The 27,525-nt window shown below is 43.2% G+C and overlaps 1 protein-coding gene across 1 annotated transcript in view; it reads left to right on the forward strand.

Annotated features, from left to right (window-relative positions):
• Nucleotides 1-27,525, forward strand: part of CAMK4 (calcium/calmodulin dependent protein kinase IV) — a 291,118-nt gene that overhangs the window by 133,107 nt on the left and 130,486 nt on the right. Inside the window, exon 5 of the mRNA XM_025203531.1 lies at nt 13,710-13,782. Coding sequence (XP_025059316.1) covers nt 13,710-13,782 — 73 coding nt within the window. The remainder of the gene's footprint in view (nt 1-13,709; nt 13,783-27,525) is intronic.

A 27,525-nucleotide genomic window follows, 5' to 3' on the forward strand; every position in this document is an offset into this window, starting at 1 on the left:
GACAGCAGGGGGTGTGGGGAGCGGGTCAGGGCCTGTCCCTGCTGGCTGCCAACTCCTGCACCATGGGTTTGGACCCCACCTAGGCCGAACAGTACTGAGCCAGGCCTCAGGTGTTAAGACCAAGGCTGCCTGGCTGCCACATGCATATGTATATGTGCGTATGCACGTAGCACCTCTTGCCTGATCATCCTCTTCCCACTCCCCTGAGGTCCTGTAGCAGGGCAGGCCCTACAAAGAGAGGCTAAAGGGCCTGAACCTAGTCAGTCTCCACAAGAGAAAGCTAAGAGGGGATCTGGTGGCCATTTACAAACTGCCCAGGGGGGACTAGTGGGAATTAGAGGAAGCTCTGTTCCTCTGGACACCACCCGGGGTTGCTAAAAATAACAACCACAAATTGTTAGAGAGAAGGTTCAGGCTGGACATCAGGAGACATTACTTTACAGTTATGGCTGGCCGGCTCTGGAATGGGCTCCCAAGTGAGGTGGTGCTTTCTCCTACCTTGGGGGTCTTCAAGAGGAGGCTGGACAAATATTTGTCTGGGGTGATATGATCCTGGCACCGGTTCCTGCTTGGGGCAGGGGGTCAGACCTGATGATCTGATTAGGTCCCTTCCAACCCTAAGTACTATGATACTACGATACTATGACCCAGCAGAGGCCACACCGTGCTCTGTGCTGACAGCAGTGGAGCCAGGCTGGGCACTGCAAGCAGCATGGTGTGACAAGGCGGAGGGGGCAGGTCAGCACAGCATGGCCTTCCTAGAGAAGCTGCTGGCTGGCAAGGTGCTGCTGGATAACACGGTGCCACTCAGCACTGTCATCAAGGCCATTCGGATCCTGCATTTACACACAGTGCACAGCCAGGCTAGCAAACACAGGGAGGGGCGGCCAGGCTATGGGCATGGGGACAAATGGCGATGGAAATGGTTCAGGAGCAGGCCAGGGGGGAGGGAAGAGGAGGGGAGAGAGCTGTGGAGTAGGTGAGGGGACACTGGAGGAAGAGGGGAGGAGAGGGGAAGGGACTTTGGGGCAGGGGAGGGGGAGGGCAGGAGAGAGGGGCAAGTGGGGTTGGGGGGATCTCCACGTGTATCTCAGGGGCACTCCACCAACCAGCTCCAGCTGAGCCCTTTGCCAGTCCCCTGGCTTTTCCTTTCTGTGGGACATGCTCCCTAGCAGGTGCAGCACATACCTTTCACCTCGCTGCCCACCCTTTGTATCACCCAGTCCTGCACAAACAGGCCATTGCCCTGCTGACAGGTCCTCTGCTTCTGTGTGGGCAGAGCCTGGCCAGTTGGTTCGGTGCACAAAGTGAGCTGTTGCTGCTCTGGGCTTGCCGTGGCCCTGGGGCTTATCTGTTCCAGGTGAACTGGACTCTAGCCTGGTTCATACCTCCTTAACTAGGAGGTGACTGTCAGCTTAAATCTAACCATCTCCACCTGTACCCCTGCCGTAGTATCTACACTCCCAGGGACCTGCACTGCCACCAGCCCGAGCTCCAAGCTCTGAGCCTTATGCCAAAAAGTAAAAGGAACTTAGGAGGCACCACCCAAGTCCCAGCCCCAGCCCAAAGGAAGAGGAGAGCCCAGCCCTGCTTCCAGTTGCCCTCCCACCCATCCGCACAGCCCCAAGCACCTTGTTGAAGGCTGGAACTCTGCCAGCCTGCAAGGGGAAACCCACGGTTTCCCACTTCGAAGGGGAAAATCTGGGTTTTTCTCCTTTAAGGGGGAAAATCCATGTTTTTCTTCAGTTTTCCGCAGGAAACGGAAAACCTGGATCCCTGGTCATTAGACATTTGTCACAACTAAGGCTGGGAGTTTTTGTGCTCTTCAGGTACTTAGAAAACTTCTGGGTTTCTGGCTGGAGGGTTTTGCTTCTTTTTCTCACGATCAAACAGATCCACAAATTTGTGTTGGAGAAGAAATTTTCCCTCTAGGCTAGACTGGCAAGAACTATGCATGTTTTTGTCTTCCACTTTAAGTGTTGGGGTGTGGTCATCATTCTGTAAGCATATTTTCATCAACTGTTTCTCTGTTGTCACAGCTTTAGGGCTTTGGGAATGTCCTCATTTGCCCTGCTTTTACTGGTGCCATGTTGTAGGGTGTTTTCAGTGTTTCACATATTGTTTCTTATAGTTGCTGGTGAGGGTTTGAAGTGGATAATTTGGGGAGTCTTTGGGTAAACAGTTGAAGCAATTGGCTCCTTCCAGTCTCATTTCCCTAAGATTAGCAACTCATGGATGACAAGGGTTAATCAATGCACATTGAGAATGGAATGGGAAGTAGAACCAATTAAGATTCTTGAAGATGATCTGTAATGAAAAAATGTAGTTAGATGGAGAGTGAACGAGAGAAAGAGGACTTCGAACAAATTAAATAATAAAAAATGAGATTAAAATTATTTCACCTCTATTTGCAAGGAAAAAATGTTACATACTTTTAGCAGGTATTTTTACATTCATATGTGTGTATTATATAAGTCCTTTTGCAAGTAAATGATATGCTTCCATTTTACCTACAACTGATATGCAGAGTGGGAAGGGATAGCCATTATAACAGTAAATGTTAAATAATAGTTTAGAGACAGAACACAAAGATTTCTTTAAAGAAAAACAAGATCTGGGCTGATTAGCATAAAATTTAATTTTCACTAATTGGTCTGAGATGAGGGAACCATAAAATGAGCATTAGGTATAAATTCACATTTTAGAGTGGATCAGAGGTAGAAAAAAGTGGTGTTAAGATTAAAACAGGGAAGTAAAGAACAGAATAGCAATTGAGAGGGAGGGGAACCAGGTCAGCTGTTAAAGATAAGATCTCTCACTTCCTTAACCAGCAAGAGTTATGGAAAAAGGTTTTGATTAAAACCATATGCTTACTCACTGCAGTAAAAAAAACAAGAATGAAACTCAGTGATCTCAGGGTGCCTGGAGGAGCTGTCCATTGCTTATGCTGCGTTCAAGTCCAGTTCTGGCTTAGTTCCTTCTACCTGGTGGGAGACAGGGAAGCCAGGGGAGTAACTACAGCTCAAGGACTGGAATAATCCCTACTGACTGGTCAGACCCAGAAAGGAGAAATAGGTTTGTTCTTGGCTGGTGATCACTTCATTATTTCTTAAGGGGAGATGGAGAAGCCACGCCGAGGGTTAGAAAGGGACCTTCCCTCTGCTCCACTGTCAGAAAACATATGAAGTCTTCATTTCTCAAAATGTAGAACTCCCTCCCCTCTTGTCAGTTGGTGTTTGTGTATGAAAAAAATGTTCTGTGATCTGCATGCCTGCCTTCTTGGGATGACAGATCAACCTTTGATAAGGAGCTGTCATCCAGGGAAGGATTCTTCTACAGCACAGACAATCTCAAAATCTTTCATGGCTGAATGGTATCAGCCACCAGGGATTTCTCATTTTTTGCAGCTAATAGACATCCGTGTCTACAAGTAGAAGAGATATCGCTTCCCCTTGGTATTGTAGTGCAGTGGAACTGGATAAAGTGTTTCTTTCCAAAATCACTACATCTCAGTGAGCAGGCTGTCTCTTATTGAAAGTCTTGAGTTTTTGGTTGAGAAAAAAGAGGGCCCTTTTTCCTACCTTGATGTTTTTGGAGGTCTTGATATAGCCGTCAATTTGCATCTTGCCATTAAACTATTCTGTCGCACAGTAACACTAAACTCTGATCCAGTTCTCTGGCATTAATCTTGATAACTGTTGTGATAGAGGAGAGGAAAATTCCTGTGTATCTTGGAAGTGATCTAATCAAAATCATTTGGGTCTGCCCCAAAACATTGCCTTTGGCCAATGGGTGAGACTTCATGCCAGTTGGAGGTCCCACAGTCTGAGGAAATCATCTCCCTGTTCAAGACAGTGGAGCAGTAGAAGTAGCTCTTTGAATTTGGCACAGTGAAAGATCTGTCCCTTTGTCTTGCTGTTCATTAGGGATTTTGGTTTTTCAATTGTAACTGAGCCAAAAAGCCCGTTATTTCTTACTTCAGTGGTTAAGTCAATTTTTAATGCTATGCTCATTTCAATTTGTTGCCCTAATATGCCCATCGTTATTTCCTGAATAGAATCTTTAATTAACTGGAGTTAGTGTGGAAAATGATGCATCAATAATTTCAAGTTCAGTTCAACACTAAAAAGTGACTGTAAAAACCTCATTGTGGAATTCTACATCTCTGGTGTCTCATTGATTTCCATATCAAACATACTTAGTTCAGAAGCAAAAAGTTCTCATCAGTCCAGAAGATTCTGCGGCTATATCTACACTGCCTTTCTGCCACATCCAGAATCCCTGGGAAGAAGCAAACTTTGCCCATTCTTTTCATGTCCAAACCTGGCTTTTGGGTAGTGTAGACTAATTAGAAGACTCTTAAGTAAGTATCTTAGAGTTACTTCCAGGCACTTCTGAGACAGTGTTGAAAACAAGGAATACATTACATCAGCTCTACAGAAATTGGTTTTCTCTTTGCTTCCTTGTGCATTTTGTTGGTTTATTTTGATCTGTAGTACAGACTTTATAAAGTCAGATCTTGACTGCATGAGAAGATTTTTGTTTGTGAATGTTTTCAAGAACTGATATAAACTAGGCATCTGAGCTATTAGTTGCTATATTTAAATGCTAGGTAGCATGTGTTTTCTGTGGAAGTCTGTTGAATCTGGAATTCAGTTTAACTATTTATCTTACATAGCCAAGTTTGCACCTTTGAAACATAGACCCATTGTTCATTCTCAAGCATTTACTTGAAGGATTGGTGAGATACATAAGTAGTATTTGTGGAATTTCTTTTATTTCTTTTCTGGAAAAGAGATGATATGATATGAAATATGACATTTTATGAAGCTAAATTCTGCAAGCCTTCTACCTACAAACCATAGGTGACATGTAGGGGGGCATGTGCCCCGCCCTGCGACAGGGCCACTGCTGATGGCAGTGCCCGTGGGAGCTTCCCAGCTCCAGCCCTACCAGTGATGCCGATCGTGGTGCCTGCGGGAGCTTGCCAGCTCTGGCCCCACCTATGATACCAATGGCGGTGCCTGCAGGAGCTCGCCAGCTCCAGCCCTATCACCAACACCGATGGCAGTGCCTGTGGGAGCTTGTCAGCTCCGCCCCCACCACTGATGCTGGCACCTGCGGGAGCTCAGCAGCTCCAGCCCTGCCACCGCCGCCAATGGCGATGCCTGCAGGAGTTCGCCTGCTCTAGCTCCACTGCCGCTGCTGCTGGGAGCACCTGCAGGAGCTTGCCAGCTCTGCCCCCACCACTGACACTAATGGCAGTGCCTGCAGGTGCCCACCCCCAGACTTGGGAGGCACCAGTCGCCCATGTTACAAACTGTACATCATAGAAGATCCTGAGGTTCTCTTGATGTGACTGTCCCAAAATAACCTACTATCACCTACTACCAAAAAGTGATTTAGTTCTTAATCTGTGTCTACAACAGGCAACTGTAAAATCAATTTCTATAACCTTGAGATTCTGTGAGGGGAGGGAGAGGAAAGCTCAATGTACTCACCCAGCACAAGTTTCCAATTCAGTAGTCTTATACTAGAGATACTAAACGGTCCATACTTTTGGTTTTATTGTGAGAATTTGGGTAATTAAATGCTTTTCAGAAGCCTGTAATCTGGTGTAAAGAGTACAAAAACTAAATGGAAATGACCAAAAATTTGAACGTGGAAAGCAGTAGCATCATGTAAGATAGTGTTGCTTTATTGAGATGGACATCTATTTGCTCTGTGGAGGGAGAGTACAGGCAGCCTGCAGCTGCCTGCACTCTCCAGCCATCCCAGACAGGTGTTCCAGGGGCTTGAGGGACTCAGTCATACATACCCCAGTAATTCCTATGCAGGATTGTGCCCCTCAAGACCCAGAAACATCTGCCTGGCTTTTCCCACTTACAGAGATGCACCCTGGGGAATCTCAGGGCCTGTCTCTGAAAGTGGGGATTGGGGTTCCCCACTTATGGAGACCAGCCCTGGCATTTTCTTAAGCAGGGAAAGTCCATGCAGGTCCTAGCATGGAGGTATGGACCCAGGGAACCCTCAACACACTGTGCTTCTGTGCCAGGACCCATGCAGCCCCATGCCTCTATGCTAGGACCTGTGCCAGGTCCCACAATGACCTGTGCTTCCTGTCAAGGCATGGGTTAACATGGGTTTTGGTGTGGAGGCACAGGATGCCAGGATTTCCCCTGGTCCAGCATCTCCATGCTGCTCTGCACTGGGATCTTCACTGACCTGTGCCTCTGAGGTACAGGGTGTCATGGGACCTGGCATGGGTCCCAGCAAGAAGGCACAGGCCAGCAAGGGTTATGGGGAATCCCCAGGAAAGGAGAACATATTGCCCATTGCCCTGCATCAGGCAATGTGTGTTTCAACCAATAAAGTGGATCAGCTGTCAGGAGTCCCAAGCAAGCACCTCTCTGGGGAGCATACTGTGACAGCAGGTTAGATAAACCTTTGGCTGCGATGGTTTGGTCAGGGATGATCCTACCTTGAGCAGAGGGTCAGATAATATGACCTCCTGAGCTCCCTTCCAGCATTTCTGTGATTCCAAGGCCACACTGTGCAGGTTCTGTCTTTCTAGGTGTGGCGTTATATATAATTCTGTGAAATCTGTGATTAGAAGTTAGCTATGCAAACTCAGCAAAAGAAGAGGTTGATACATTATGGTAAGAGCACTTGACTTAAGTTTTTAAAAACAATATTTAACAAGTAGTTGTGTGAGAGATGGGTTTGAGAGATTTGAATCCTAGCACAACCTCTGTTAGCACTGAGTCCTATCTTCTTTTCAGGCTGACCAAACCACTGAAGACATAAATTGGACGTTCCCAAATTGAAAAAAAGGAGGCATTTCAAGCCAATGGGTGAGATTCCATTAATACGTTCAGGGGATTTTTAGGAGTCTGATGACAGAATAGGATATCAACACATGGAAGGATATAGCAAGTTGCATAGATGCACCTGCAAGGTTTGCCCTAACAAGTCAGTTGATTGCTCAGTTAGAATCCAAGTGCTACATGAAAAATTTACAAGCATGACCTTCCAGGAGCAGAGAAGAATTACTGACTGAAATGCTCATTGATAAAATGCTGACCTAAGCAGTGGGTGATATACAACTATAGACTACCAAATCCACACACCAAAAGGACAAGGACTAGGGATGTTTGCACCAAAGATTTCATCAATTTACATTCCTTGGAACTTTTCATTCCTGCAGAATAGAAAGTTGATAATAAAAGCACATTTGAAAATTTTGCCAGCTGCCTTGGCCAATTTCCATTGAATAGCCAAATGAAGTAGACAAATTATTGTTGACTGCGGCCCATAAACCAGGACAATCCAGCTAAGTTGTTACATGGGGCAGTGCTCTTATACCAAAAGGGTAAATTAGGAGTGTTACTGTGGAGCAACCCATTCACCAACATCAATTTGTTATTTAAATCAACATCTCTGCAGCTGATGGAAAATAAAAGATGACGGGAAAGTGAGTAGGCAGCAGGTATTGTGTAGGAGAGTCAGGAGACAGAGGTACAAGGAACTGTGAGAATGCTGAGAGAGAATCTTGCCATGTACTTGGTTACTCATAGATTCCCTAATCCATACTGCATATTGGGTAAGTAGAAAGGTGATCCCCAGCATATCCTCTAGGTAAGCTTACAAGTGTGGATCACATTTGCTCCTAGACTCAAGTATAAAGTGCAGATAATACTGGGGTATGGGAATGCATGGAGAGTTTGCACTGTATATGTAACCCTAGTTATGAATAACATGAATGAATGATCACAGAAAAAAAGATAAAGGACAGGGACCCTTGAACATATATAGGAGAACATTTTTTTTTTTCACTCCATATACGTACAAAGTTTTACACAGGCCTTTGTTCTGTTTTGCTGTTAAGCTCAATGTGATTGCCATTTTCTCAGATGCGAGGAAGGGTACTTTGTACCCAAAAGCTTGTTGATACTCCTCCCTATTACACAGTTGGTCCAATAAAAGTTATCATCCACAAACATCTATGCTTCTTGCTTTTTTCTCTGAAGAGTCCCAGCCACATCACCCAAACACAAACCTTAACTTTGATATTTCTTATTTTTGTTTTTCTGCACTGTGCCTATGATAGTATATATGCACTCGTACCTTCTGTTAATATTGATAAAAATTTCAGACAGTCACTTGCAGCTCTCATAAATAATTCATTTTTTCTGCTTCTACAGAACTGATCTTCAGAAACAAACAGCTCTTGCAGTGGGCCAGATATAATGACTAGAAAAATATGTATGGTTTATCAGAGACAAATGCATGAAAATTACAATAATGCATATAGAATATGTCCCACAATTACCATGGAGGCAGAGCACTAACAGAGAAAGTAAATCATATTTATTTAGAGCTATAACTTTTAACAATTGTTTTGGAAACTGCACCTTCAAGTAATTCAGTGCTGCATTCTAGTAAACTAAGGGAGCACTTTTTAAAATTTCATTGTAAAATTTCCTTTGGGAGTCTTTCTTTCTAGCAAAAGAAGCAAGTGCCATTATTCTATTGTGCCTCATCTGCTGTTTCATATATGAGTGAATATCACTTCTGAGCATGAAGTTGCCTCTATTTGAAGAACAATGAGTAGAATGAAAATTGATTATTAGGTAGAAACATATAATGATAAATTAAAAAACATGCTAGCCTTATTGAATTAAGGGAAAAAGTCAAACTGGTTCAACTTTGCCTTCCTACATGTTACTCTGTGTCTTGTCATGTACATAGTAAAACTAATGAACTGCAACTAAAGACCAACAGTATTCAAAACAGAGCCAGTGTTCACTCACCTGTTCATTAATGTGGAAGGTCCAGTCATACTGACGTGATTAATTGGGAAGAGTTCATAATACTGGGCTTTTTCATAGAATCATAAAGAAGTAGGGATGGAAGGAACCTCTAGAGGTCATCTAGTCCATCCCCCTGCCCACCGTAGGATTATTCGTATCAAACTATCCTATACAAATCCAATGTCTAACCTCTTAGCAAAACTACACAGTCATAGATTCATAGATACTAGGGTCGAAAGGGACCTCAACAGATTATCAAGTCCGACCCTTGCCTAAGCAGGAAAGGGTTCTGGGGTCAGATGACCACAACCAGATGCCTATCTAGCCTTCTCTTAAAGACCTCCAAGGTAGGGGAGAGGACCACCTCCCTTGGAAGCCTGTTCCAAATTTTGGCCACCCTTACCATGAAGCTTTTCCTGATATCTACCCTAAATCTGCTGTCTGTCAGTTTGTGACCATTGTTTCTTGTTACCCCAAGAGGCAGCCTGGTGAACAGAGCATCTCTGATCCTTTGCTACATCCCCCTAATGAATTTGTAGGTGGCCACAAGATCACCTGTCAGCCTTCTCTTGCAGAGGCTGAAGAGGTCCAGGTCCCTCAGTCTCTCCTCATAGGGCTTGTCCTATAAGCCCCTAACCACATGAGTGGCCTTCCTCCGGACCCTCTCGAGTCTATTAACATCCTTCTTGAAGTATGGCACCCGAACGGAATGCAGTACTCCAACTGCAGTCTGACCAGTGCCGCATAGAGGGGAAGTATTACCTCCTTGGTTCTATTTGTCATGCATCTGCTGATGTATGATAAAGTGCAGTTAGCTTTGCTGATGATTTCATCACATTGATGACTCATGTTCATCTTGGAATCCACTATGACTCTAAGATCCCTTTCTGCTTCTGTGCTGCTGAGGTCCCTTCCCAGCCAGTAGGTGTGCTGCATATTTTTGCATCCTAGGTGTAGCACTCTGCACTTTTCCTTGTTGTACTGCATCCTATTGTGTACTATTGTATACTGCCCACTTTTCTAACCTGTCCAGGTCTGCCTGCAATCATTCCCTACCCTCTGGAGTGTGCACTTCACCCCACAATTTAGTACCAATCCACTTCCAGGTTCGCCGCTAAGCACACGATCAGCCACGGGGCCACCCTGCATGCCCCCCCAGATCCAGGAGGCACCAGTTGCTGAGCCAGGAGGGCACAGGGGGACCCCCCAGCATGCTCCCCAGCAGACCTGGAAGTGGACCAGAAGTGGTCCCCCCTGCACTCGTGTGGGGCACTCCATCTGACCCAGCATCTCAGCATTCATGAGCCACCTGGTACCCTGAGATATGTAGAAAAAACATTTAAAGCTGTGTCTATGTCCAAATCATCAAATCTTTCCGAATCTCCCTGAATCGATGTGGAGGGTTCTGATTAGATTCGGAGACATTAAAGTCTCGTGATTTGATTCAGATTTTGAGATTTGGCCACCGAATCAGGCCGAATCTCCAACGAACTGAATCAGCAACTGAAGCTTCTCACAGCCCTAATAGCTCGCATGACTGGAGCACTCTCATGTATGGGTTCAAGCTGTTCAGGAAGGACAGGCAGAGGAGACAAGGAGGAGGAGTTGCACTTTAGGTAAAAGAGCCACATGATCGCTCAGATCTCCAGTATGAAGCTGAAGATAGGCCTATTGAGAGTCTTTGGGTTAGGGTCAGAGGGGAGAGCAACAAGGGTGATGTCATGGTGTTGGTCTGCTATAGACCACCAGACCAAGAGGTAGTGGTAGATGAGGCTTTCTTCAAACAGCTAGTGGATGTTTCCCGATCACAGGCCTGGGTTCTCATGGGGGACTTCAGTCACCCTAATATCTGCTGGGAGGGCAATACAGCAGGGCACAGGTAATCCAGGAAGTTGTTGGAGATTACTGGGGACAACTTCCTAGTGCAAATGCTGGAGTGGCCAACTAGTGGCCATGTTCTTCTTGACCTGCTGCTCACAAACAGGGATGAATTGGTGGAAAAAGTAGTAGTGGATGGCAACTTGGGCATCAGTGACCACAAGATGATTGTGTTCAGGATCCTGAGGAAAGGAAGGACAGAGAGCAGCAGAGTAAGGACCCCAGACTTCAGAAAAGCAGACTTCAGCTCACTCAGGAAACCCATGGGCAGGATCCTCTAGGAGGCCAGTCTGATGGGGAGAGGAGTCCAGGAGAGCTGGCTGTACTTTAAAGAAGCCTTGCTGAGAGTGCAGGAATAAACCATCCTAAGGTATAGGAAGACTAGCAAGTACAGCAGAAGACCAGCTTGGCTTAGCAGGGAATGCTTCAGTAAACTTAATCACAAGAAGGAAGGTTATAAGAAGTGGAAACTTGGACAAATAATTAGGGAAGAACATAAGAGCATTGCTAGGGCATGCATGGATGAATCAGGAAGGCCAAAACACAGTTGGAGTTGCAGCTAGCAAGGAATGTGAAGGATAACAGGAAGGGTTTCTACAAGGATGTCAGTGGGAAGAGGAGGATCAGGGAAAGTGTGGGTCTGTTACTGAATGGAGAAGGAAACTTTCTGCCAGAGGACACAGAAAAGGCTGAAGTTCTCAATGCCTTTTTTGCCTCAGTCTTCACAGGCAAGGTCAGCTCCCAGACTACTGCATCAGCACAGTTTGGGGAGGAGGTGAGCAGCCCTCGATGGTGAAAGAACAGGTTAGGGACTACTTAGAAAAGCTGGACATATACAAATCCATGGGGCCAGATGGGTTGCACCCGAGGGTGCTTAGGGAGTTGGCTGATGTGACTGTAGAGCTATTGACCATCATCTTTGAAAACTCATGACTATCAGGAGAGGTCCCAAATGATTGGAAAAGGGCAAACATAGTGCCCATATTTAAGAAAGGGAAAAAAGAGGATCCAGGGAACTACAGACCAATCAGCCTCACTTCAGTGCCTGGAAAAATCATGGAGAAGATCCTCAAGGAACCATTTCTAAGCACTTGGAGGAGGAAAAGAAGGTAATTAGGAATAATCTGCATGGATTCACCAGGGGCAAGTCATGCCTAACCAACCTGATTGCCTCTATGATGAAATGACTGGCTCTGTGGATGCAGGAAGACCAGTGGATGTGTTGTACCTTGATTTTAGGAAGTCTTTTGATACTGTCTCCCACAACATTGTCCCAAGCAAGCTAAGTAAGTACGGGCTGAATGAATGGACTGTAAGGTGGATAGAAAACTGCCTGGAGCATCGGGCTTAGAGAGTAGTAATCAATGGCTCAATGTCTAGTTGGCAGCTGGTATCAAGTGGAGTGCCCCAGGGGTTGCTCCTGGGGCCAGTTTTGTTCAATGTCTTCATCAATGACCTGGAAGATGGCATAGAGTGCACCCTCAGCAAGTTTGCAGATGACACCCAAACTTGGGGGAGTAGTAGATAAGCTGGAGGGTAGGACTAGGATTCAGTGTGACCTAGACAAATTGGAGGATTGAGCCAAAAGAAATCTCATGTGGTTCAACAAGGACAAGTGCAAAGTCCTGCACTTAGGACACAACAATCCCATGCACCAGTACAGGCTGGGGGCTGACTTGCTAGGTAGCAGTTCTGCAGAAAAAAACCTGAGTGTTACAGTAGATAATATGCTGAATATGAGCCAGCAGTGTGCCCTTGCTGCCAATGATCATTGGGGATGGTCCTGCTTTGAGCAGGGGGTTGGACTAGATGACCTCCTGAGGTCCCTTCCAACCCTAGTTTTCTATGTTTCTATAATAAGGGTTAAGTGTCATAATCCTATTTTTTTCTTTGGCATACTGTTTATATATGATTGTATTCTTTATATTAATATGTGTTTTATATGAACTCTGTACTTTTGATTGAAATTTTAATTTGAAGTACATTTATTAAACAAACAGATGATATACTTGTAAACTGGCATTTAATGTTTTTGTCAACTGTGTTTATGTGGGTTCTTTTACACGTGCAGTTAATGCTCATGAATAAATTCTGAAGCTTATTGCTCCCAGGCATTCTGTTTGAATGTGTGCCTGGGACCATTGCACATTGAGCTAGGTCAGAGCAGACCCCGGCTGGCAGTGGGCCAGGGGGATCAGCCTGCCAATGCAGGGCTGCTCCACCTGGCTCAATGTGGTGCAGAGGGATGGGCTGGGGCACAAGGGTGCTTCAGAGCAGGGCTAGCTGGCTGGGGCCTTCATGCCCCGGACAGCCAGGGCAGTATCTACAGGTGCACTGCTGCAAAGTAAAAAGCTCTGCAGCAGGATAGTACTTGTATTTACAAATACTATCCTGCTGCAGAGTTAATTCATTTACTTCAGGCTACTAGGGGCACACACTATGTTTATTGCGCAACTAATTAATCTGCTGAACATTAAATGTCTCATGTAAACACAGCCTGTTTTATATGTTTAATTTATATTCTTCCAGAAGGTCCCAGTGCACATTCTTCTTGGCAGCGAGGGTGAGCTGTTAATGGAACAATGAAAAACTGTGCCATACCATCTTGAAATGAATGACTGAAACACGGGAAAGTGGGTTCAAAATATTGCCTAGCTGATTTGAGTAGCCCTAATTGCCTTAATTTTATTATTCTTTAACATGCAAATATATTACATTTGAGCTTTTTATAATTAGTCAGTCTTTTCTCTAGTCACTATCATTCCATTTCTTCAGCACCAAACTGGTATTTTAAACAGATATTTTTATCTTAACTAGGAATCACAGATAATGTAGAGCAGGGAAATCCAGCTTTAATAATTTGAAACTGGATGTTTTATTCTACAGGGAGCATCACAGTTGCCCAGATATTTTCAAAATTGATTTACTTTTTGGTTAATTTTTTATGAAACATCTATCTACATTGCATGTATACCTTAATTCACTGAGTCTGAGCAGCTTCTCCTGGTTTCTTTGTAGGATTGTAGAAAAAGGATATTACAGTGAGCGAGATGCTGCAGATGCTGTTAAACAAATCCTGGAAGCAGTGGCTGTAAGTATTAACTAATACATTAGGCTCAGTTTATAATAATCTTTTACCAGTGTGGACTAAGTATGCAGGTGTGAAAATAGCAGAATCTCACTATAGCTGATCTGTGTGAATTTAGTTCTGTAATTATTTTTCTATCGATCCCTCAAAAGTATTGATACCTTAAAAGGCAGAAGTGACCTTGGGTGACACTAGTCTGTTTCATGCTATTGTCCATCTGCTATAGTTGAATGAATATGCTTTGTCATTATCTATTCTCAAAAGCCTATAAACTCATGTATGCCTGAAAATGGTAGAAGATCACTGGCATTTTTATTGAACTTGCAAACTACATCAGGGTCATTTCTTTAGAATTTTTTTTTATGCAAAAGATACATTGCCCTTCCACTAAAAACAGAGACTAATGGGAAAAAAAATAATCTGCCAGGTTGCACGAAGTATTAGAGATACTTCAGTTAGAGTTTCTGCAGAAAGATTACAAAAAAGACCTCTTGCTTAATTTGCAGTCACTGCCTGAGAGTGATCCTTCACCTATTCTAACACATATGTAAGAGCCTTTAAGCAAATCATGCACAACCTTAAAGGAGTCCTCAAAAGACAGAATGCATCCAATGTAGATTATGGTGTGAAAAAGTGAGTCGTAATGATTGCATCAGCATGTCTGGTTAAAAATGAATTTTCAAGACTGCAAACTGCCTGTCCATAAAGTAGTCTAAAGCAGGTGTTTAGGGAGTATCAGAGCCAAAGCTGTGATGCAAATTTCAAGTAATTTAATCAACTGGGCCCTAAAATATATCCCTCTTCCCCCAATACTGCATGCCTTTAAAATTTAAATTTTCATTAATGCTTTCACATACTGAAAAAAAAAATCTAGGAGCACGGTCTACATAAAATTTGTATCACTGGACTGGGCAGTACTGAGTTCAAGAACATTATTTAAACTAATACTTTATTAGACTTTATATCTGGCTTCACAGAAGAATGTGCAAGTAATAATAATAATAGTGAGATCACGGCAGTCTCTGCTTAAGATCATAGTTGGTTCAGGATTCAAGTAGGAAAGGGAGAAAGAGAACGAGGGATGGCCTTCCCAACAATTGGGTAGCTGGCTAATTGCTCGGTGGAAATAAGGTTCCCCTTTATAAGTGCAATAGTGTTTATAGCAAAAAGGCAAAGCAACCAACTTTAGAAAAACAGTGAATTAAGGGTTAAAGAGAAAGTTCCTATGTTACATCACAACTTTAAGTCTTTCTCCTTTGACTCCAGCCCAAAGGAAGATCCCAGTAGCACTTTTTTTCCCTCATGTTTATTTTTTGTTTGATGTGACCTCTGCCAACTGGCTGGATTTCTTCCCTGAGTCCATGATGCTTCACCAAGCACTGTGATGGTCCATGGGTGTCCAGGAGTTGGAGTTATTGTTTGGAACTGTGTTCAATGTAGAGATATTGGCAGGACAGAGAGATCCCCATGGGGCGTAGTTTTGATGGCGGTAAGCAAAAAAAATAACAGTCAACTTTATCTACTGGTTTTGCATTTTACTTGTTGTTGTATCACTGATACCCTGTGAGAGGCCTGGTAGGGGGCTTAATACTCAATATTTCTTACATTGCCAACATCTGAGGTTTTGGAATTGCCCTTTCTTTCTCTGAAAAGGGCACAAAGTCGATAGGCATAAATTTTAATTTCCAATTTAACTACCTTTTCTGTGTGTTTATAGATTTTACATGAAACAAAAGCAATATGCAAGTCTAGAAGTCTTACTGGTTCTGTAGAAAATAGGGTGAGCTAATGAATTCATTGCTTTTGTTTTCCTAAAAATGCCCAAGAGTTTTGGTGGAAACTCCATTTTCAATATATTTTTCGGTATTATACCTTCAGATCCTCCATCACCTATTAAACATTTCAAACCATATTGGAAAGGTGATGTGTTTAATCCCACAAGAATAAGCTAACTGTTCTTCTACTTGTCAGATATTGAGGGCAGCAGGCTCTGTAGAAATTATCTCATCTGTTCTCCAAAATAAAAAGTGCCTGAGTGACAGAATAATAAAGGAAAGCAGAGAACTAAAATAGATATGAATATGAAAAAATATGATGGCCATTACAATTGCTCGAAAATTCACAGATTCTTATACAACATACAGCTATTCACTGTGACTGAAATCGTGGCTCCATTAGAAGCCAATTGGAGTTTTGCCATTGACTACAATGGAGGCAGGATTTCTTTCCAGGAGAAAGAATCTGGCTCTTAGAGAGTTGTTTCTACACTTTTTTGAATAAACCAAGCAAAGCAGTATGTTTGCATCAGTTTTATGTGCTCCCTCTTTTTCAAAATAGTTCCTTTAAACTCAATAAATATTCATCCAGGAGCCTGTAAATTGATCACATTGATTTTTCTTTCTAATATCAGTGAAGTGTAAAATGGAGGTCAAAGTCCTGCAATTTTGGCCTTGCAAAAGAAATGAGTTTTCTGAGCAGAGTTGCTTTCAGTTAAAAAAATGACATTTTGCAGCAGCAGAAGTATAAATAATTTTAATAAGTGCAATAAAATATTGCTTTTAAAGATTTAAATTTTGATTATTAGAGGAAAATTCTTTAAATTAGTGCCTTTGTTAGTGAAGACATAGTGTTAGAGACATTTTCAGAGATATGTTTCAAGGGATACTAGGCTGTGGATCATTTTGTTGATGTAGTTATCTGGTAAAAAGCACTACAGCCGGCCAAAATGTGGGAAAACATATTTGCCAGCTTGTTTTTTTCATAACTGTGGAATCTGACTTGGTATGTTTCTACTCTTTTGCCATTCATTTAGGCAATGGAAACATTCATATGCAACTTTCATGACACACAAATGTTTAGAACATAGTAGTGTTCAACTGCATGATAATATATATAGTTTTGTTTGCACAAATGATTCAAACAGTTGTCAGTAACAAGTTCTGATTAAGCAAGATCCTTTTGGGGATTGTTCGTCAACAGAAAAAAGAGCTGAAATGCCTAAGTAAATTTTTCCTTATGTATAGTTTGTCCAGCTGTAGAAGATACCCAGAACAAAATGTTCTCTGGAAAGAGAGCAGCACTGAAAGGAAGATCGTGCAGATTTAAAAAAAGAAAAGTACCATGTGTTCCCATAACATAAAATATAATTTATTATTCAAAATCCTAAATTAGTATAACAGTTAATTATTCAATGGATTATAAAGTTGTAGCATTACATACATATATAATCATAAATGTATGTTTTCTTCAATTCCAAGTAGGATAGTATTCAAGTATTATAATACTTATTATATTATAGTTAAAACACATTGGCAACAATCCAGGGGTGTCCATTTTAGTGTCCATCAAAACAAGGGGGAAGGTTTGGACTTAGAGTGATAGGAAATAGCTGAGGCTGAGATGGGAAACTGATGAGTGGAGTGTGGGTAGAGAGCTAAATGAGTCTTGTACTTATTTTATTGCATTTAGAAGTCTGTACTGGGGAATATGCAGTCTCTCACCTTTAATCTAATTTAATGAAGTATAGTATTTGGGTATAATATATTTACAATATGTTGCAAGAGTAGTATAATAAGATCCACACTTTCCTTTGTATTTACAACATTTACAGCTATATTATGAAAAATCATTGCTATATTGTGTAACATATTATAGGTTACATTTACTATAACTATATATTTACTATGTTTATTAAATGTATAATCTCACAATATTATCATTATAAAATTATTTATCTCTTGGTTTCTGAATTTGAACCATTTTTGACCAAATCTTTTGCTATCCCCAAATTCTAAAAACAGCAAATAGATGAATATTGTAAAGACTTTTGACTGAACTCATGATCCATTAATAGACCTTCATTACTAAAAATTACACCACCTTCTTAATGTCATAGTAAAACTGAAGAAACTTGCTGACTTTTTGCTGGATTTAACTACCTAAGTCACTGGCCTTCCCCAAATTTATGTTGACTTTCTGGGCTTTTAAAAACCCCAAATTCAAGGAGAATCTAGAAGAGAGGTTGGAAAGTCATGTGAATTTTATTTGCCAAAAAATTGCTGAACCAAAATAGATAGATTTTACAAAGCAATCAAATTATAACTTATATCACTGAAAGCTGAAAAATGTTAAGTTAAAGTCCTTTCTTTGACTGAGGAAGCTATGGCAAAGCAATTAAAGAACTGGAGGAGATGCATCATCCTTTCCTTTGAGGTTCTCTGTATTTTTGCTCTGTGCCACAATTGTCCTGTTTTCAGCTGGGATAGTCTGTTATCAATCTGTGACCCTTTTTTCTAGAACACCAGTATTGCCAAAGGGATAAAATGCAACCAATTGAAATTTACCTAGGTAAAATGGTAGATATTATCCGGCAGCCTCACAATAATGGTAACATGAAAAGGTAACATGCTTTTCTTGCTTTCATAAAACATACTTTATTTTAAAAATACTAGACACCTGAGAAATATTAATAGGCATGTTTCTTATTTGATTTGTGGTGTTGACTTCATCAGCAAGGTTTACATGTTCACCATAGTCACCTTTCATGAGTAAAAGGGCTGGAGTAGTGTATAGGGGTTGTTGAAACCAAGGATCCAGTTGTGGAAAGGAAGTCATTCTGCCACTCAGTCAAAGATAAGGCTGAATTCTGAGGTGCCCCCCTCTGAAGTACTAATAATATCTACACTGCAAAGTGTATGGTGGGGGGGAGACACCCGCACTTGCCAGACCAGTCTTTGAGCATCTCCAAAGTAGAGCCACATACCTGAATAGCAACATTCAAACCGATTGCCCATTCATCCAGTGCTAGAAATTCTAGGGGAACAGTTCTTGATGCCTCACTACCTTTTAAGATACAAGAATTTTTTGAGATCTGAGTTAGGGTACTTAGATTCAAAACCTATTTCCCTCCCAACAATGTAGTTAGCCTAATAAAAGGTTAAAAAAATTGCTTCACACATTTTTCCTGGATCATTGCTGCTACAACATCACTCCAGTACTATCCAGCCTTGTGTCATTCTAGGTATTGGTTTACAGTGTATTATAGGAAAACTTTGTGTCCTTTCTGAGCCCCCAGCAAGAAATGCTTGATTTCCTGCCAGTATTTTTAATGAAGTATTTATGGATTGCAGCTTCTTCTGTCCATACTAGTAGATGCCAAGCCATGATTCAAGAACTTGTGGATAAGTTGTTCTTACTTATGGCTGTGTTGTTGTTGCAGAGGTTTCAAATGGTTAGGAAGATCTGTTTTCATCAAATTACTGATGATTGTTCAGCAATGGCAGATCTCAGAGGGAAGATGATGCATAGTGGATGCAGACATGACAGAGAGGGGTGCTGACTACAGATGAGCCCAGGTGCAAATAAGACAGGCACTAGGAACTAGAGTTTATTAGGGAAATGGGGGACTTGTTTTTGAGAGGAAACTAGAGGAACTTAGTTTGTATGATCTAGCAAAACAAAGACTGAAAGGGGACATGATTGTTTTGTAGAAGTACATCAGTGAAGGTCTGCAAGGAAAATTATTTAAGATAAAAGATTATGTTGTCATCAGAACAAATCTGTATAAACTGGCCATGAACAAACTGGCCATGAACAAAGCTGGAAATCAGAAGAAAGTTAGCAGCTAGTTGAGTATCAAAATTCAGGAACAGCCTTCCAATAGGAATGGTCAGGCCAAAAATCCCAAGTGCATGCAAAAAAGCCACACAAGATGGGGTCTGATCAATGTATGTAAGGATTTATATGATATGGTGCCTGTGATAACAAGTGGCTGTACTCAGTGATCTAGAAGGTTCGTTCTGGACCCATGTTATAAATCTAATGTCATATGTATGAATGAAATTGTCCATCATTACTGTACTCAGTGGTACATGGGAAAGGAATGGAGTAGTTATATTTGTTTTTGTATATGTCTGTCCATTCATGAACTGAATTGACTGGTACCTTTCACATCCAGAATTGTCCATTGGTTTTAGGACATAGTGACATGGCAAAGAAACCACTAAGCTAAGAACAGGGCAGTGACAATATACAAGTTAAAATCTAGACTAATTATAGATATAGCATTCTGCCAGAATCTTCCATTCCACTTCTATTAACCTCTCCCACTGTCCATGAATATGGGCTACTGAAGGCTGCTGGACTTTCTGAGAAGGCATCTAAGAAATCACTTAATGGCCTGCTAGTTGCATTCTGTAGATGCCAGTGCAGGAAGTCCAGACTAAAGTAATTAGATAGAATAAAAAATTATGAGATCATGAAACATGCATGGCTATCCACATGTGTGCAGACAACTCAGAACTTTATTTGGATGCTTTTTGAGAATGCTAGAGAACAGACTCCTTAAATACGCCAGGTGACCTCTGGGGAAAAAAAGAGGGATGTTGACCCAGATGGACACAACAGAATAATGACTGAAGCCACATCTTTACAGATCAAAAACTTGAAAAATTAAAGGATAGGAATGGCTGGCATTCATTGACCCCTCTCATATGCAATTGCTGGTGCAAGAAGGTGGTTTGGATTGGAATTGCACCGTGATAATTCACAAAGAGCAGAAGACCTTTCACTAAGCATTGGGGCTAATGTAATAGCCAGTCATGAAAAGTAAATGTAAATGATTGGACTAGTATTGTCACTGACTAGTGTTGTTTGCAGATCTGTTCACAGGCATTAAGAGGTGAGAATTGTTTTTTTGCTTGCATATACTTCATACTGTCTGGCCTTTATTCATGCATGCAGCTTTCTGATCTATTATGATTCTTATCTTAATGTCATCTAAATAACATGCTTTCTGCACAGCACAGTGCATTTTTCTGAGTTTGTTACAACTGAAACACACTTGTCTCCAGATTTTAGAGGCTCATTCCTGTCCAGACTGAAGTGCACTATATTCAGTTGTCAGGCTTTTGTAGAAAAGTATGATTGTGTTCTACTGCAAAAAGCATACTCTTCATTTGGAAGACCACAGGCCAGATCCCCTCAGTTTTGTAAACTACAGTAGTTTACTTGGAGTTAGTGGAGCTCTGACAGTGCACCCCAGATGAAGGTTAGCCCTAGCTGAGGCTGAGTTGCCCATTCCTTTGCTGACAAAGGGTCAGCAACCTATGGCCTGTAGGCCAGATCTGGATCATGGATACGTGGCTATAGTAGCATTTTGTAGCAAGGGCTTCAGCAGCAGTTGTTTTCTCCTGCCATTACAGGGGAAAAGTACTGTCTGCAGGTGCTCAGGAAAAGCAGCAGTGGTGGCTGGTTCCTAGTGCCTGCCTGCCCATCTCTGACCCATACTGGGTCACTCTAGCCCATAGCCCAAAAAAGGTTGCTGACTGCTGCTGTAGACAAGAAAGGTAAAAGCCTGGAGGTAATGGCCTCAGGGCTACTGTGTCCGAACAAGCAGCTGCCACAGGGGAAAAACTTGCCCCACCCCCCTTCCAACCCTAATTTTCTATAATTTCTATGAACTTCTTGGTGCAAGAGAGGTTGCATTTTCTGTGCTAGGGCAGAATTGTTTCTGTTCAAAAGCTTTTATCATGTGGTTACAACTTCTTATTCCTCTAGGAAACTCGGGTTTTCCCAGGACATCCTGGTCATTCCATGCTTCAGGCACACAATACAGGCATGTATTGAATGTTGCTGTCACTCATGCACCAGTTTGAGTCTGGGTCTTTGTGGTGACATGTAAGATACCATCAGCTCAGGTTTTTATAGCTGCAAGTCGAAACCACAGTTTGAATCTATGCTTTCAAGAATCCACTGTTTAAAAGCACAGAGGAGTAATATTTTCAAAGTGAAAGAGAATTGATTGATTCATTGCTCATTCACCTAAATCAGAGATAAAGAAATGTGTTTTCTTGACATCCCAATCACGCCTGCTACTATTCCTACCAGTACTAGAATAGTTTAGAAATTGTTCTTAGGAAGAGATGTATTCCACCTGACTTCTATAAATTCCATCTCTCATGCCTATTTTAATAGTATTTGAACAGTCTTCAATGTACCTCTTGTCACATCACGTTTGTCAAGTCAGGAATCACTGTATCTGTAGTTTACAGATAAGGAACAGGTACAGAAAGATTCAAGGCCAGATTTTCAAAGGCATTTAAGCACCTAAGCATATAGATTGGCACCATAATGCAGTTTTTGAAAGTACATAAACAGCTTATTTCTCAAAGGCCAGATTGGTCATTTAGGTGTTGCCACTTAGGTTTTACAGTGACTAAAAACTAGGTGCCAGGCCCCAGGAAAGCAGAATTAGACAGAATTGAGCATCTCTGTTCCATATACAGGATATGGAGAGAGTTAGGTTCTTCCAAAAGGCCATTCAGAGTGCCTGGAGCTAGCTACTAGGAAATATCAATGGCAAGCATGAGTCCATGGGTGGATCTAGGATTGTGGTGACCATCTTCAGCTGTGGATGCAGCCTCTTACTGTGATCCAGCACAGCTTCTACCAGAGCTCTGTACGTCCTGTGAGCTCTCTGTGCTGTGAGCAGCAGTGTACCTGGAGTTTCTGTTTTCAGACAGCTCTGGAGTCTGTAGTTCCTCTCTTCTTGCCTCCCTCACCCAGTTCATTAGCAGGGAAAAAGAGGGGATGAGTGGTGGCGGCACACAGCTCCTGGGCTCTGTGAAAGCTATTGCTCCAGAGCCATGGGAAAGCAGGGGCTCCGGCCAAAGCCTATGGCAATAAACTGGTGAACTCAAAGAGCTCACGGCACCTGCAAAGTGCCCATGGGAGCCCCGGTGACATGCTGGTGACCTCAGAGAGCTCACTACACATGCACCACAGACAAAAGAGGTGTGGCTGCACCCCTCCTCACCACGATATTGGATTTGCCCATGGAAGTGTCTGTGTTTTGTAGAAGGTCAAGTTTCAGATTCATTTCATAGATTCATAGATTGTAGAGTCAGAAGGGACCACAATGGATCATCGTGTCCAACCCCCTGCCCCTGGCAGGAAAGAGGACCAAGGTCAGATGACCCCAGCCAGGTGACTATCTAGCCTCCTCTTGAAGACCTCCAAGCTAGGTGATAGCACCACCTCTCTTGGAAGCCCATTCCAGATCCTGGCCACCCTTACTGTAAAAAAATTCTTCCTAATATCTAACCTAAATCCACTCTCAACTAGTTTACATCCGTTATTCCTAGTCACTCCCTGGGGTGCCTTAGTAAACAGCACTTCCCCTAATCCCCGTTGACCTCCCCTAATAAATTTATAGGCAGCCACAAGATCTCCCCTCAGCCGTTTCTTGTGAAGGCTGAAGAGATTCAACTCTCTCAACCTCCCCCCGTAGGGTCTATCACAAAGGCCACTAGTCATGAAAGTGGCCCTCCTCTGGACCCTCTCAAGATTCCCCGCATCCCTCTTGAAGTGCAGCGCCCAAAACTGGACACAGTACTCCAACTGCAGCCTGACCAGTGCCGCATAGAAGGGGTGCATCACCTATTTTGTTGTATTAGTCATGCACCTGCTAAAGCACGACAAGGTGCGATTGGCCTTGTTGATGGCCTCGTTACACTGCCGGCTCATGTTCATCTTGGAGTCAATTCTGACTCCAAGATCCCTGTCTGCCTCCGAGCTGCTGAGAAGGACACTCCCTAACCTATAGGTGTGCTGGGGGTTCCTCCTTCCCAGGTGGAGTACCTTACATTTATCTTTATTAATTAAATCTTTATTATTTATCCTAGAACTGTTTTTTTTAACTCCATTCTCAGTACTACGTTGTTTACTAGTCTATATATATGTGTATGGTCTCAGGCCAAATGTTTTCCTACAGTTTCTTCTTCACTGCCTTGCCAGAAGGATATATTTTAAAAAATCAGTTCTCTGATAGCATAAAAATACAACATATTTACCAGAAATTCAGATTAATGTTTAAAGCAGTTTTATGTCACACAAGGAACTGTTATATAGACAGGTCCCAAGTGTTCCTCTCTATTGACAGTGGTTGATCTATTGTGCTATGTGTTCTTGATGATTATTAGCTCATGCCCCATGCATTCACAGATTAGTATTAATCTTCATATATCAGTAAGGATAAGGATGTTCCAGTATTTAAGCTAAATTGTAAAAATAGAACTCTGGTTGCAAAACTCCCAGCATATTTATGCTTACTTGGTGCCAAAGCTAAACATTTGGTATTGTGAGTAAAAGTAGACCAGAAAGAAAGGACTATATGGATGATCCCTTTTATGCCCAGCAAGAATGAACTAGAATGAACTTTGTATGATGCCTTAGCTAATACAAGATGCTTTTGTCCTGATGCTTGTTGAATTTTTGGAATCCTTTATTCAATATTAGATAAGAAACCGGTCTGATGATTTATTAATAATCTTGCTGATTAATTGGTTGAGCGTACTATAGATAGGGAGGCATTAGTTAGGCATGTTGATCTTGCTCTGTGTAAAGACTCCAGAACTTCAACAGACCAAGGATTATAACTATATACTTTGTCACTGACTAATTATGTTTTTGATAACTAATAAATTAACTGGGCTTTGTCATTTTTCTCGCCTGCCCCATTTTTGGTGTTATTATTGGGGAGGCAGTTCCCTGTCAGGGGCCCGGAGGGGTCTTGACCCTGTGGGTGTCTTCGTGGGGCTCCAAACCTCCCCTTTACCCCACCCTTACCATGTCCTCAGCCTGCGTAGATGCTGCTCCCTGCAGGTCTTTCCACACTGCCCACCTTAAAAGAGTCGGATTTTCCTGGCCGTCAATATTCAGGGGTCTGTCCCTCATCTTCGGGTTGGCTTCCCATCTCCCGAGAAACTAAACCTGCCCCGTCCAGGGCCAAACTGTAACTGAAGAAACTCAACTGAAAATGACCGGCTTCTACCGGTGGGCTCCTGAGATTCCCTCTCTCTGGGCCCTCAGTCCCTTCGGGGAGACTTGTTCGTCCCCTTTATCTTAGTAGACGTGGGTACAGGCAATCACCCTGTGTCCAGCCTCTGCCAACTCTTCTGGCATCACCTCCCTGGGGCCTGGTTGATCTGTGGTCCAGTTGTCCTGGTCCCTCCAGCTGGCATTGTGTACTTCCTCCTCCTCGGGACTCGTGATTCCCCATGCTCTGCCCACTGCAGGGCTGTCTGGGGACGCTCGCGGGCTTGAAGAGCCATCCCCAGCCACGGCATCTGAGCTCCTGGTCAGAGCCCCTCTGGTTCCTGGCAGTGTCCCTTGAGCTTGCTGCCACTCAGTGGGGCTCCCTTGCCCCAATCGGCCCTTGAGGCTGCCCTCTGCCTCACCCATCTGGGTCCTCCAGCAGGTGCCCGGTTCCTTCTTGTGGCAACTGGAGTTGGAACCTACCAGCTCCGCAGCCAGCATCTCCCAGCTGGCGTTCTGCTCCTTGCTCCTCGGCGCCCCCTCAGCTGGATCCCCGGCTGCCTTTTGAGCATCCCGCGCTGCTCAGGAGCCATGCCCCCAGCTCTCACTGATACACAGGCTCAGACAGCTGCAAAACTGCTGAGCCTGTGTCTGTGTCAGCATCGGTGTTCAGGTCTCTTCCCAGCTGCCACCTGTCTCTGTTCCTGTGGTAAGTGTTGGGTCCGGACCACACTGGGGGGTGCTCCTGCCTCCCCTCTCACACCCCACATTGGCCTCATCTTATAATCGCATGTAAGGAAACCTCACTAAATACATTGTCTATCATTAAACTGCTGCTAAAAGTAGCATATGTTCAGCAATGGAAACCAACTAAGAAGTTTATTAAATGCAGCCAATACTGAGCATGACTATAGAACACATGGCCCACATTGGGCAAACATGCTGATGGGAACTTGTGTGTGTGTGTGTGTGTGTGTGTGTGTGTGTGTGTGTGGCCCTAAAAAAACAAAAAACAGGCAGTTTCTCCCCCAGGAGGGAACTGGCATTGGGCCTAGAGGTATTGCGATACCAGACCAGTACCGGGAGGGCCAGAGCCAGTACCAGTGCCCTCCTCTTGGTGCCAAAAATGCTTGATCTTTGCCCAAAGGCCAAGATGCGGATGGGAGCCTACCCCACTTTTTTTTTGGTTTCCCAAAAATATTTATATATATTGTCAAATGCACCACAGCATTCACAAGACAGGTTGGTAGAGGTATAATAAGATATATATGTGTGTGTGTGTGTGTGTGTGTGTGTGTGTATACATATATATATGTGTGTATATATATATATATATACACACTCATACATGAGTGTGTATGTACAGACACACAGTTATGAGGTGTGTATATATATATATATATCTATATCTATATATAGATAGATATATATAACTTATAATATGTGTCTCTGCATATATATGTGTGTGTGTATATATATATATACACCTCATAATTGTGTATATGTACGTGTGTATACACAGACATACAATTATGAGGTATATATATTGCTATACCTCTACCAACCTGTCTTGTGATTGGTGTGGTGCACTTGACAATCCAAAACACACCCTTCTTATTCCCATTAGAAAACTGCATCATACACCCATGTTCCTGCATGTTCATGTACATTTGCCTGTCACCATTACCTTTAAATGTAACAATTACACAAAAAATCACCTCAGTGCCCTTTCCCTTCCTTTCCCCCCAATCCAACTCCCCTGTCTATTTGCCCATTCCTTTCATGTCATTGTCTTCATCATCAGTCCCCTCTCTTCCATATGATGTCCACCATCTCTTTCCCATCTGTTGTCTTCTGCCGTCTGTCTTCCTGTAGTACCAATGCATCTCATTCAGTTCTACTTTGATGCAACCCTCCACTGAGAGGTTTGTGTGTCTATTAATGAGCAGGTTCCTGATCTTCTACAAGACATTCCTGAAGCAGGAGATGAATTGGTTGAAGCAGTCTGTCAGGGTCCCTTGCTGCTTAGTCAAGAGTCCATACAGAACTGCTCTCTGGTCAAGGTTATGAAACCTGCCACCACCAGGAGGAGTACACATTCTCTAATGCACACCTCTGGCATATGGGCAGTCCCAAAGGAGGTGGTCACTTGTTTCCACCCTCCCACCAACAGGTTTGCCTGGGGCAGTTGGATGGGTCTCTTTGCCCCTCACTATTTTTCCACGCCCATGCTAGGAGTGCCCAGTGGGCTACCTGCCAGTTCAAGTCTATATGTTCCTTGTGCCGGTCCTTGTGGAAGATTCATTCCTATGCGGCCTGGCAGCTGCTCTCGGCTAGAAGGTCCACAGATGACATGATTTCTGCTGCCTTTACCACCTCCTGGATTGCACAGTGGTTTGTCAGAGTGGCTGAGGCCTTGTTGTGTCATTTTTGTTTGTCCCAGAAGCATTTCAGGACCTTGTAGAACCATGATCTCATAGGACCATGGTAGGAACCTACCATAAGGATAGGTAAGTGCAGCCTGTGGCAGAAATGCCCCCGTCGGTGCCCCTCTCCAGAGATCTGTCTCAGCCAGCCTGAGAGGCTGCTGTTGAATCTCTCACAGCGGGGATCTCGCTCCTTGTCTGCAGACAAAAGCCTGGCGCCTGGGAGGCGATGCTCTGGTCACCTGGGCAGGCGGGGGAAGACCCGGCCCTGCGCGCGGGCCCAGGTAGCCAGGGATGCTTTGCAGATTGGCCGGTTTGTAGCCAGTATTGGCAGCTTCGGTTGGACCGGCTGCTGAGGTCAGGGAGGTTTTAAAAAGGCCTGGGCGAGGAAGAAGGGCAGCCATTATCCATGCGGTCATCCAGGTGAATCTGAACCTGGCTCTCTCCTCATCACCGCATGCTGCAAGAGTGCCCTGCCTCCAGAGGAAACAACAAGCACCTCTGG

Source organism: Alligator sinensis, unplaced genomic scaffold (assembly GCF_000455745.1).
Source record: "Alligator sinensis unplaced genomic scaffold, ASM45574v1 scaffold30_1, whole genome shotgun sequence".
NCBI lineage: Eukaryota > Metazoa > Chordata > Crocodylia > Alligatoridae > Alligator > Alligator sinensis.